A 12,877-nucleotide genomic window follows, 5' to 3' on the forward strand; every position below is an offset into this window, starting at 1 on the left:
GTTGCAGGCCAGGTCCCCAAGTGGGGGGCGTATGAGATTGATTGCACACCCATGTTTCTCCCTCTCTTCCTCCCTCTTCCCTTCTCTATAAATAAATGAATAATTATTTTTTTAAAAAACGCCAGCTGCTGAAGCCAAAACTGGGTTCAAATCCACTCTTAGCCGATCCTGTGGTCCTCTCTCCCCGGTTTCCCATCTGTAAAACAGATAATAATGACACACCTCCTGGGGTCGCTGTGAGGACTGGGCGAGTTTGCTCATTCCAGGCCCTCAGACTGGCGCGCAGACGCAGGAAGACGGTAAACACAGCTGCTCGCGTTGATCCTGTAGGGTCCTCCCCAGTTCTCGAGGCTGTGGTTCTGCGCAGGCTCCGTATTTTTTGCACGCCGTCTTCTTTCCAGGTAGTGTTGGTGGATTACAGGCCACTGTAAAACACAGCGGCCTATTTTCCAGCGAGGGTCGGCCTATTATTTCTCACCATTCCTGTGGTCACATTTCTGGGAAGGGTCTGGGGGCAGTGGTGGCAGTCAGCTGGTGGCTGAAGTGGGGACAGTGAAGTAGGCGTTTCAGGGCTTCTCCTCTCGGTCTCCCCACGTGGGCTCGTTCAGGCTTCCTCCCAGGGTGGCCGCCTCCGGGAGGTCGGCTTTGCCTGGCAGCTCAGCGTTTCCGAAGAGGAAGGAGCGGTCTCCCTTCTGACCTAGTCTTGGGAGTCCTGCAGCCTCACTTCTGCCACCTGCTGTTAGTTACTAGCCCCTCACCAGCCCGCCCAGATGCGAAGAGAGGGCACACCAAGCCCACTTCTCAACGGGAGGGGTGTCAAGGTTCTAGAAAAAATATGTGGGAGGGGAAACAAAGATGGGAAGCCATCTTTGGAAATCCCAGTCTGACTCCTCGTGGGACTAACGTGTGCTCCACCTGTGCATCGTCAGTGCCTTGAACCGTCTGCCTGGGGCATAGCCTCCAGGCCCCAGTTCTAAATGAAAAGCATTTCTTGACAAGTCTCGATTCCTTGGGATTGAAACACAACAGCGTAGTCCCTGTTTTCCACCGTTTTCATTTCCGTTGTTTTAGCCACCCATGGTCAACTGCAATCCAAAAATATTAAATGGGAAATTCCTGAATTAAGCAACTCCTGCTTCTACATAATGTGATGAGATCTCTTGCCGTTTGGCTCTCTCCCACCTGGCACGTGAACCACCCCTTGTCCAGCGTCTTCACACTGTGCACACACGGCTCACTTAGCAGCCATCGGCGGGAGCAGCTTTGACTGTTGCTGATTCAAGGTCCTTGTGTTCAAGGAACCCTTCCGTCACCTAAGGGTGGTCCCAAAGTACGAGAGTAGGGATGCTGGCCATTCGCAGAGGCCGAAATGAAGCCGTAAAATGTCCCCTGTAAGTGAAAAGACGTGTATGTTTTTATGTGTGGAAGAAAGGGGGCCACAGGCTAACCCGACAAGCTCAGGGGAGGCCTGTGTGGCGGCCTCACAAACTCAGAGACCAAAGCAGCCACATAGGACGCGCTGAAGTTAAAACTTTCCCACTACAAGCAGTCACGGGGAGCAGTCCCATGCTAGCCAGAATCCTCCCCTGGCAAGAGTCATTCTTTACGTGAACTGAGCCTGTCTGTTGTCCTTTTTGCATCCGTGATAACATACCTTTGGAATGTCAGGGTGACTTCCTACTTCCGGACCCCTCCCCACGACCACTGACCAGGGCCGTGACCGCCAGTCTCCTCGCTGTCACTGTCACCGTGTTGACGGTGGACCATTAACTGCCCTGTCCCTGCCGCTGCACAATAAGTGTGTGTCTTTCATTTCACTTTTCATCCAAACGCAGAGGGCCCTGCCAGGCTTTGCTGTCTCCCGCCTCCCCACTCTATCACCAGGAGATTCCACGAAGCCCCTTACGCCTCCACCTTTGATTAGAACGCCCCAAATAAGGTGCAAAACTGCCATTTTCAGGATCATTTGCTCAATCTGCTGAGGTTTGTGGTTCCCAGCAATTGTCGTCAGTTTGGCTCAAATAAACTCATACAAATTCTCTGCAGGTTTGAATGTTTCTTACATTGACATATGTCTGTATATATGTCTAGGAGAAAAAACCAGGGAATACGTTTAGGGTTTGGTACTATCCATGGTTTTAGGCATTCACTTTCCCCTGTAGATGGGGGGGTGGCTAGTTTCGTTCTGTTTTTAAGCGACCGCCCCTTCCTGCTATCTGTGCTAATTTTATTTTTCCTTCTGGATAAAAGCTGAGAGAAGCCAGTAAGCCAGGACAGGCGGATTAGGAGAACTAAGACAGAGAGCTGAATAAAATGGCTGAAGTTTACAGCCAGATTCAGAAGATCGTCTCCGGAGAGATGACCTCAGGGCCCAGGTGTGTTTCAGCTCCAGGCCCAGAGAAGCAGCAGAGCCAGGTGGGCGATGCCAGGACCAGCTGCACTGACTCACAACCCCCTGCCCTGTCACTGACCAAGAGAGTAGAGACCCTGACGCCGAAAGGGGACACCTGAAAAACTGGTGAATATTCTACTGAAACCCTCCCCTGAGATTCCCACCTGGAAGAGAAAGATAAAAGCCTCAAAACAAAGGACCCAGCAGGCTCTCCCTCTGAGGTGCAACCAGCACCCTTTTCTTCCCCGTCTTCTTCCCCACGGGCACGCATCTCCTAAACTACCCAGGGGGGCGGTGGGCAGCAGCCACGGGTCCCAGGCTAATCCCATGAACCTGTCTGCATGGCCCCCTTTTCTCTGACTTCCCAGTGAGCTCAGACAGCCCAGCCCAGGCTCTCCTGCTGCTTCCTCCATGCTAGGCCCTTCCTGGTCTCACCGTCCCCAGCTTTAACACACGTACCCTCACCCTGGCTGGTGTAGCTCAGTGGATTGAGCATTGGCCTGCGAACCAGGGGGTGGCCGGTTCAGTCAGGGCACATGCCTGGGTTGCAGGCCAGGTCCCCAGTTGGGGGCACACAAGAGGCAACCATACATTGATGTTTCTCTCCCTCTCTTTCCCTTCCCCTCTGTCTAAAAATAAATAAAATTTAAACAAACAAATGTACCCTCATAGTCTTGGGCAATCTTTCCTGCACGAAGTCGAGAACCCACACACCACTGGCCGGCCCTGGGCAGACCTGCTCAAGGCCAGGCTCGCTGTCTGGTAACAAGGTTACAGGGGACCTTAATGACAGTTTTCACCAGATTCTCATTTTCATTCCTTCTAAAGCACAGTCTTAGACACCAGATCATCTTTTGAAGTGATTGCTACTGTTCTCAGGTGTGACGATGGTGTTCTGGGTGAGGAGATGGTCTGGTTCTCAGAGCACAGGTGCTGCAGGGTTTGGGAGCCAAGAATCGGGATGACTCAGCAGATCCTGGGTCCCACATGCGCGTGTGCGCGCATGTGTGCACGTGTGTGCATGTGTGTGCGTGTTCGAGCGCCAGTGCAGATTCGGAGACAGAGAAAACAAACAGCTGGAAGTGTTCACAGCTGCTGGCTCTAGGCGGAGGGTATGTGGAGTTTATCATACTAGTCTCTCAACTTTTCCATAGATTTATACTTTTCACAACAAATGTTTGAGGGGAAAAAACTGCTGAAGCCTCAGTCCAAGTCCTCTTGGAGAGAGCGAGAGAGGTCTCTCCTCTTGAGAACTCCACCCTCTGGCTCTTGTCTTCTCCACCACATCCTTCTCTGAGGGAGGGGGGCGGGGGGGGGGTGGAAGCTGGGCCCTGGGTTCTCTCAGTGAGTTCTTTGGTTAGGTGGCTGGTTCCTGTCACTAAGACCTCAAACTTAGGCTCTGGGGTAGTTGGCCCCTTTTGTCCTCAGCTTTGGCCCTAGAAGCAATTCTGGGAGGTCCTGGAAAATTCCAATTCAACATCCTATGACGGAAGTCTGAAGGGCAGAGACCCCTGCCGGTTCCCAGAAGCTGATGGCTGGGATTCTCACCCAGGGTCAGGGCCTGCGAGCCCTTTGGAAATGTGTGTGGGATGTTCTGTCATTGTCACAGTGACTTGGCCAAGGGTTGCTTTGGGCAGCTGTTCTGTAACTTTTGACTTCATCTCCGACTGCCTTCCCCAGCGCCCCAGCCCTCCAGCCGTGGTGCGCACCCGCCTCTGGGCCTTTGCCAGGAACACATTCCCTCGAATCAGGTCCGTGAGTCCTGGCCACGGCCAGGTCTCTGATCAAATGCTTTCCTCTCGGAGAGGTGCTCTCTGGCTGTCCCCAGATCCCACCCATCACACTCTACCCCTTCCTCTAGAAAGGAGAGGGTTGTTTTTTGTCCCTTCAAAAAACTTATCATCACAACCAGCCATTGTATCACATATATCTTCTTGCTTATTTTTTTATCCTCTCCTTACAATAGCAACTCCAGCAGAGCAGGAGTTCTGTCTCCCTTTTGCCCTACATCCCTGCATTCTAGATAGTGCTGGCACATGGGAAGTGCTCAGTAAGTATCAAGACATATTTTGAATGAATGACTGACTGGACAGATTTCCCATCAGACAAAGCCCCTATCAGACCTGGAGCCCCCTGAGAACAGGGCCAGCGTGTCACCGCATCCTCCGTACTCGGTATATGACGACAGAAGCCAGCATCCAGAACGTGCTTATAAATCGAGGAAAAGAATCCACGTGATGGAAAGTAGATCAGTGATTGGCTGGGGCGGGGGGGGAGGGGCGGAATATGAAGTGACTGCAAGCGAGCACAAGAGGTCTTTTTAGGGTGATGGCAATGTTCTAAAATCGGACTGTAGTGATGTTGCAGTCTGTAAAATCACTCCAAATCGTTAACGCACTTAAAACAGGTGAATTTTGTATGTGCATTATATTTCAATAAAACTATTAAATAAAACAAAGCAGAATATGGGTTGAGGGAGTGAACGAATGTTCCCTAGGAGGTGCCCTGCAGGTCGTCTGAGCCTTACTCAGTGTCCGCTCTGGACGATTCTGGGGACACAGTGAGGACCAAGATAGCCCTTGTCCCTGACCTCCTGGGCCCACAGTGACAGCCCAGAGGGTGGGGCCCGGACTGGGGAAACTGGCAGAAGGGTCAGGGCTGAGACGGGGAAGCGCCGTTGGACCGCGTCAGGGAGGACTTCCTAGACGAGCAAACGCCTGAGCCAGCGCCTGAAGGAGAATGTCGTTCGTGACTGAGACTCCAATTTTTTAAATAGTTTTTCTGCGTTAGCCTCGGTCTGGCTGAGCTCTCGTTTGGAGCCAGACAGGAGGAGGCCCCGCCGAGTTCCCGAGGACAGGGGCCACAAGGGGGCGGTGTTGTACCGCGCTTCTGCAGGAGTGAACCGTGTAGAGGACCTGAGCCGGGGCTGGGGGCTGTTTGTGCGGAGAGGTCTGGGCCAGGAGGGCGGCAAACGGCCGCGCGGCGGGCAGAGGGAGCAGCTGAACTGGAAAGGGGGCGCCGAACCAGCCTGATCTGCACGTCCATTCCAAAATGACCTCCATGAAGGGGTTGGGGTGCAGCATTTTGCTTTAATGGGACGAGGTCACCGGTAGGGCGGGGACGTCAACGCGGTTATCCCTCTATTTCGAGTCCCAGCCTGGGGGAAGTACAGGGTGGGAAGTTAGCCCCACATCTGTGGTGTCTGTGGAGGGAGAAGCATCTGGAAGAGGGAAGTGGGAGGGAAGATGGGGAAATTGGTTCAGGAGAGCCGGTGGGGGTCCCGGAGAGCCCGTGGAGGTCCCGGGGAGCCTGGATCTCCACACACCAGAACATCTGCATCTACTGGACCGGTGTGTGTGAGGGGCGGGCGTGGAGTGAGGGCTGAGAAAGCCTGCTCTGGGCACAGGGAAGGTTTGGGGTAAACATAGCCTTTGGCAGAAAAGAGGAACTTGACTCTGTCCCTTACTTTGTGTGCCACATGGCCTCAGTTTCCCCATCCTTCCAGCAGTTGGAATCATCCCTGCCTGAGAGTCAGACCTTTCTGCCCCTCACGCACCAGCTCTTTGCAGAGGTGAATTGCTGAGCTGGACGCGTCTGTGCCTGCCCCTGCGTTGGCACACTGAGGTGACCAAGGGCGCCCCAGACCCACCCCTCACTCAATCCAATGGGGCACCAGATAGTGGCAACCCCGGCTGGATCAGAGCTGGATTGGGGAAACAGAGGCAGAGCTGTCAGAGCCCTGTAGGATCCAGATATGCGGGCAGGGCTCCCGACTCAGACTGAAGGGTCAAAGATTTTTAAAAACCTCCCAGGGCACTGGCTAGTGTGGCTCAGTGGTTGAGCACCAGCCTGCAAACCAAAGCATCACCGGTTTGATTCCCAGTCAGGGCACATTCCTGGATTGTGGGCCAGGTCCCCAGTAGGGAGCACCTGAGAGGCAACCCCACATTGATGTTTCTCTCCCTCCCTTCCCTCTCTAAAAAGAACTTTCTAAGGATTGTATGGGAGGTGGAGGTGGGGCCGGGGCCGGGTCTCAGAAGAGAGTCCACTTGTAAGAGGCTTGAAGAATGAGTGAAATTTCTCTGGGAGAAGGTACAGCATCAGGTAAGGGTGTCCCTGGCAGAGGGAATGACATCTGCAAAGGCTTGGAGATGACAAAGTGTGGCTCATCTCCAGTGGAGTCCTTTGCTCCCTCCCTGGTATCTTGGCAGAGTCACCGAGTCCAGGACCCCACCGCTGAGTGATGGGCTGCAATACAAACTCCGAGGGCAGTCCCTGGGCCTGTCACCTCACGGCCTGGTGGACTGACTGGCCTTGAGGTCGGCGTGAATCCAGGCTCCCCGCTGATCAGGTGTGTGACCCCACTCCCCCACACCACTCCCCCACCCATCAAAATGGGGACATGACACTGGGTCTCACCAAATCAACCACCTCGTTTTAAAGAGCGATAAAGAATTAAGTATATAATTTACATATTAGATATTTAAAAATAGATAACTTGTAGATTAAATCAAGGGGCCCCAGAAACAAGACAGACTTAAAAACATGCTACCCCATCCAACAGCCGTCCGGCCTACGTCACAGAGCAAAGACTGACGATACAAGAATTTGCCAGCTCAAAGATAGGCTATTCCCAACCTCATTATGTGGAGGGATTTTAATACTGAACTTGTTAGCAGCAGACGATCATTTTCCTTCCTTGGTTCAGATTCTGTAGAGTCAGAAATGGGGTGACTAATTTTGGGGCACCCTTTACTACTCACCTCTGCAGCGGCAGGTCGGCTGCCTGCTAGGCTCTGACTCAGCTTACTAGTCTGGGAGACCCTGCTGTTTGAGGGGTGACTGGGGAGGAAGGGCTGTGCGACCTCACCCCACCCCGACACACACCCCTGCCTTCCTGAGGGGCACATTATACTCTTCCTTTATTGGCTGTCCTGGTATAATACAAATCTGCAAGTTTAGATACAAAAAAATCTGGAAATAAAAGATAGAAAAGTACCCGCCAGGCACCGCGCCCCTTTCCTCTGGACCCCTCCCCAGCGGGCACCGACGTGAGGTAACTGAGCATCTCCTTCCCCTTCCCCCTACCCCATTTCCTGGGCCCCTGACTTGGCCCCTGACCCCCGCGAGACCTCGGTCCAGGGAAGACGTGGGCCCAGATACAGGGGAGAGGGTAGCAGGGGTGAGCACAGCATTGGCAGTGAATGCAGTGGGCAGGCAGAGGGAAGCCCTTTGCTTGTGCTGTGCATGGGGGGGCAACCTGCGTGGGGCCCAGGTGAGCCCCTAAGAGGGCACCCCCCCCCACCCCACCCGACACTGGAAGGTGGAAGGTCAACAACAGAAACTGGAAAACGTAGTTTGAACCGAGGGCACTCGGTGGGACTGTGGCCGTCCCCTGTGTCTGGGGCAAAGGCAAGTGGGCATTGCCAGCCTGAGTCTGGCAGTGAAATGGGTCCCTTAGCCAGGCTGGGTCCATCCCTGAATTCCATCCTGTCGCAACCTGGGCATCACACTGTTGGTTCTCTCGTGGGTGCGGGGGCGGTGGAGAGGAGAGGTTAGAGGGGATGGTGAGGGCGGCGCCCCAGGGAGCAGGATGAGGGGAGAGGTTGGGTCTCCACTCCCAGGGGGTGGGGCGCCTGGAGATGGTGGGGTGGGCGGGGCACCTCGGGCTACAGTTCAATCTCGGTCTTTTGCAGGTCGCCCGAGAAGGGGTTAGGAGGCTTCTCTGCAGCAGGTTTGCCTTCTAATGCTGCCCACTGGGCCTCAAAGGGGTCCAACTCGGGGGCTAGGGCGGGAGCTGGCTCTGGGGGCCAGGGTGCCCCACTGGGGCGCGGACGAGCCTGGGCCCCAGGGGCACTGGGCGCAGCTGGGGGCGGGAAGGCCCCGGCTTTCCCAAGCAGCGCGGAGGGCTGGGGCTGGAGCTGGGCGGCTGAGCAGAAGGCGTTGGCCACCATCTGTGAGGGTGTGATGCCCACCACGGGCACGCGGGGCATGGGCGGGTAGCCCAGGCCCGGATAGGTGGGCACAAAAGGGGGCTGCATGTGTGGGGGAGGCAGAAACAGAGCCACCTGGGCAGGCGCGGCATCGAAGGGCCCCACCGGGGCAGGGAAGGGCTGTAGGGGTGGGGCCACAGCGGGCACCGAGGACACTTGCTGCTGCTGCTGCTGCTGCTGCTGCGCTTTGGCTACCTGGGACACCTCTTCTAGCCACCTCTCGGCCTCCGAAGGGGTCCGCTTGTGCCCGGGCTGGAAGGCAGCTGCCGGGGACATGGATGGCTCGCCCCAGGCAGAAGTCCCTGGACAGGGGAGGAAAGGGACAGGTGAGAGCAGGTGCTGTGTCGGAAAGAACCCCAGGCTTGGAGCAGACTCTGGAGCCTGGCTGATCCCTTCCTGGACCGCGAACGATGGTTCTGCGATGCTAAGAAAACTGAGTTCTGAGATTCTAAGGCCCCAGATGGAAAAGCACAAGCAGGGCTGACCAGCGCCCAGGCTGGCTTCGCTTCTGGTGGGTCAGAACCAAACCTGCTAGTGACTTAATTGTTCTCGATATCACCCTTGGTTCTAGTATTTGGAGAATGTTCGGTTTTAGGAGGCTAAGACTCTAAGGCTCCCTGCGTCTTTCTCAGACTGTACTCTGACGTGAGTAAGGCTCGAGGGCTTTAAGTTTGTGTTTCCTAAGATGCTAGGGTTTTAAATTTACGTTGCTTGCCATTCGAAGGTGCTCCCGCGGTTCTAAGACAAGCGTACGTCCCGAAGGTGGTTCCCTGGGGCTGACCCTCAGAGAGCACGCTTCCAAAGCCGTGTGATGCCAAGGCTTCATGGTTCCAGATCTGCCGGACGCGAGTATCCTGTGATTCTAAGGCTCTGGGTTTCTAAATTTTATTACTCCAAGCCAAGAAGGTTTAAGAATGATCCCACGGGTCTGAGGTGAACCCGCAGCCCTCAGATGGATCCTGTGGGATTCCAAGATCCCTGGAGGTAGCCCTGAATGGAGCAGGACAGTGCGGGAGGGGCCCCGAGGCACCCTCCCCGGGAGAAGGGCCGGGCTCACCTGTGGGGGCCGGCGGGGGCCCAGGGGCTGGCGCTCCGGCTCGGGCCAAGGACGAGCTGATCTGCGTGCACAGAGCGTTGATGCTGGCACTGTCGCTGGCACCAGGGGGCTCCATCTCCGGCACTGGGGAGTCGGGGGAGGGTGGAGGTCAGTGGCCAGGCCCACTCCCCGTCCTTGGCCCCTGGCCCTCCGGTGGCCCTCTCACGAGGTGTGTGGGCTGGTGGGTCCATTCTGCGGTAACTAAGTGGCCACAGCCACAAAAATGATAACTCCGTGCGTATGTGAGTGTGACGTCTGGTACAAGTAGTGTGTGACGCTAACATAGAGGAGAGACCATTCTTTGACGTGGCCACTGCTGGACCCACAAGCTGAATCGGGGCCAGAACAAAGACTGCTTCCTGTAAATCCCCGAGGAGACTGTCTGGTTGGCCCCTGTCCTTTGCTGGGACCTGAGCTGTTCCCCTTCATCCGGGGCAGGTCACACCCCAGCACCCTGTCCTGTGTAAACCCTTAGTGCCTGTCACACGGTGTGGGGAATGTCCATGTCATCTTGCTGCTGCCCAAGATGAGCCTACTACATAAGTCCCGTTAATAAACTACTGACGTGGTGACAGAGCGGTCAGCTCCAGCTCTGGTCACTGGGCCCCAGGAAACTTCCCGAACAATTGGACGGCGGACAGTCACAGGGACCCCAGATCAGTGAGGACCTCAAGAAGCACCTGTCTGTAGCCATACAGCAGAAGAAATATTTGAGATGTTTAACATATATTAATTTAAAAAATATGTTTAACCACGTATGTAGCAAAAGCACTGACCGGTCAGAATGGATGTTGGCCACAGCGCTGTCCACTGGCTGGGGACAACTTGTCCCACTTTGGGGGGCAGAGTGGGGCCTGGTCCACCCACCCGACCAGCCCGTATGACACGAGGGCAGAGATGCACCTGTGCCAGGAAGACACTGAGCAGGGGTGGCAGTCCCACGAGCCCCGGACAAGCCAGGGGACGGCCCACGGAAACAACGGACAACGCGGGACTGCCGGGCGAGGCGTGCGGCAAGTGCCTGCGACAGCTCAGCACTCGAGTGTCTCCAAGGGTGCACGCATGAGGCTCCGGTGAGCAAAAGGAAAACTGACTGTGGGAGTCAGCAGGTGCAATGTGGGGGTGCACAGGTGGGGGGGTGCGTGGTTTCCAGGTCAATTCCATGACGGCTGTGTGTCAGTGCAAAGGAGCATGTATCTTCTGAGGATGTGGCATCTGGGTGTGACTGGAAATCCAGGTGCGTGGCCACTTAACTGTGATTCCCAAGTGTGAGCCAGTCTGCCTGTGTGATGCACAAACGTGTGTGCAAGCTTGCACGTATCTGCATGTGTGACTTCCGAGTTTGCATGAATTGGGTGTGTGGTTTGCAAGTGTAAACTCGGGTGTGTGATTTCTGACTAAGCCTGTGACCACGAAGTGTGAGTGTCACCTGCAGCAAACTGTGAGGTCTGTGTGTCAGTGAGATTTTTTGTGTGGCAAGTTACAACCACACAAGCGAGCACGTGGCTGTAGGTGCAAGGCTTCCAAATACAGTCTCAGGAGCCTGCCACCTCTCAGGGAGCGAGTGTGACAGCCCTGGGGGGGTCGTGCTTAATGTCAGGTGGCACAGGGACAGCAAAAAAGGCCTACAGGACACGGAGTGAGCGCGCCTCATTCTCAACAAGTGCTGGTGTCTGCTTGGCGGTCGGCTTCTGCAGCAGCCCAGCTCCTGGACACAGATCAACACCTCCCACACCAGCCCCCACAGCCTTGAGGGGCACACATCTCCGGCTTGGTCTGGAGACAGGAGAGTGAGCCAGGCTGCAGGACTTCGCTGACAGCCGGAGGAAAGGCAGCCCACCTCTCCTCTCCCCACCCCACGGCAGGCGTTGGTACCGAACTCTGTGCTCACCTCACCCCTCACCTGGCCAGACCTCATGGCTCTCCGGGCCAAACACAGGAAGACCAGACTGGTCCCTGTAACTCTATCTTCCCTCCAAGCAAAACGGGACACTTTTTCGGCCTCTCTCCTAGCACCAGCCATGGCAGACACTGCTAAGCAGTGACAGTGGGTGCTGCCCTGGCCAGTCCTTTGCCCATAAGTGACATCACAAACCCATCACTGGGCTCCCTGACCTCGTGATTCCCGAGCTCACTCCTGTCTTTCACCTCATGGTTCCTCCGGCAGAATTCTGGCAGTCTGTCCCGGGGTGAAACATAACGCTCCCATTGCCCTCTCTTTCTCCCCTGCCCACAGAAAACTGCTAACTTCTCATGTGGTGTGCCACCTGCTCCTTCTTTTTCGCTCAGGGCAGACATTGTTTGGGGATTGTGACGGAAGCAGCCACTCTAGTCTCCTAGCCTTAGACAGACATTATTAATCGATCACAATCCTCCATTACTCCCAGCCCGAATTCTTCACCCGGCCCAGTCTCACGGCTCCGCTGGCAACGAGGTGAAGGGAGCACCAGCCTGTGGTGCCCCAGTCTCCTCCTGAACAAAAAGCATGGCCTGGGTGTGGCTGCCCTCCTCCCCTTGCCCATGGCTAATCAATCCCGCATGTCTTTCCCGAAGCAGGCATTGCTAATCGAGCACGACTTATGCCACCTTTCTTTACTCTTCGCCCACAGCAGACACCACCGATCCATCATGACTTCTCCTACCTCTCTCCTCTCGGCTGCCAGGGACAGACACGGCTAACCGATCACAGTGTGCTCCTCCTTGTCACCTTTGTGCATGGCAGACTGTGCTAACCAGGTACAGCCCTCGCCACCTGTTCTCTGGCTCCTGTGCACACAGACAACCGCGTGGACCCCGGTGCTCCTGTCCCCGGAGCCCGGGGCTCACCTGTGCTCTTCACCTGGAAGTCAGTGCGGCGCTGCAGTGTGGACGGCAGTTCATTCAGCCGCAGGCTCAGCTGCCGTTTGAAGGGCGAGTTCTTCTGGCTGAGCGCCGGAAACCCACGGAAGGAGCCCTGGCGAACCAGCTGCTCCAGGGGGGCATGGCGCCGGGGGATGGCAGCCGCCGGGGTGCCTGCAGCCACTGGGGTGCCTGCCTCAACCTTCTCGCCAGGGGATGTGGTGGCTGGTGTCGGGGACACGTGCCCAGGCTGGGCGGGGCCAGGAGCCGCAGTGGGGGCAGCTGCTGCCTCTGCTGGAGACACGGGGGAGACAGGTGGTTAGACAGCTCGCCTGGGCGTTTGAGGCCTCTCCCGCCTGATCCCTGTGATCACCCCCCAGGGCTGACCCCTTCCTCACCCAATGTATCATGCCTCAAGACAGGCCGCCCAGGGCCTTGAATGTCCCTCACCTCCACCCAAGTCATGACCACTTTCCCCAGGGTGCCCTTGAGGAAATGTCCTCCAACCTGACTTTCTGTGTCTCTTTAGCTTTCTACCACCAACCTGTTTTCCTCTGC

The 12,877-nt window shown here is 56.0% G+C and overlaps 1 protein-coding gene across 1 annotated transcript in view; it reads right to left on the minus strand.

Moving 5' to 3' along the window:
* Window positions 1-6,846: 6,846 nt before the first annotated feature.
* The window catches only part of NUMBL (NUMB like endocytic adaptor protein), a 34,444-nt gene continuing 28,413 nt past the window's right edge, over window positions 6,847-12,877 (minus strand). Inside the window, exons 8-10 of the mRNA XM_037041978.1 lie at window positions 12,308-12,613; window positions 9,443-9,565; window positions 6,847-8,687 (exon numbers count right to left, since the gene is read on the minus strand). Coding sequence (XP_036897873.1) covers window positions 8,062-8,687; window positions 9,443-9,565; window positions 12,308-12,613 — 1,055 coding nt within the window. The 3' untranslated portion in view covers window positions 6,847-8,061. The remainder of the gene's footprint in view (window positions 8,688-9,442; window positions 9,566-12,307; window positions 12,614-12,877) is intronic.

The sequence above is a fragment of the Sturnira hondurensis genome, unplaced genomic scaffold (genome assembly GCF_014824575.4).
Source record: "Sturnira hondurensis isolate 20B ecotype Veracruz unplaced genomic scaffold, ASM1482457v3 Scaffold0003606, whole genome shotgun sequence".
Classification (NCBI taxonomy): domain Eukaryota; kingdom Metazoa; phylum Chordata; class Mammalia; order Chiroptera; family Phyllostomidae; genus Sturnira; species Sturnira hondurensis.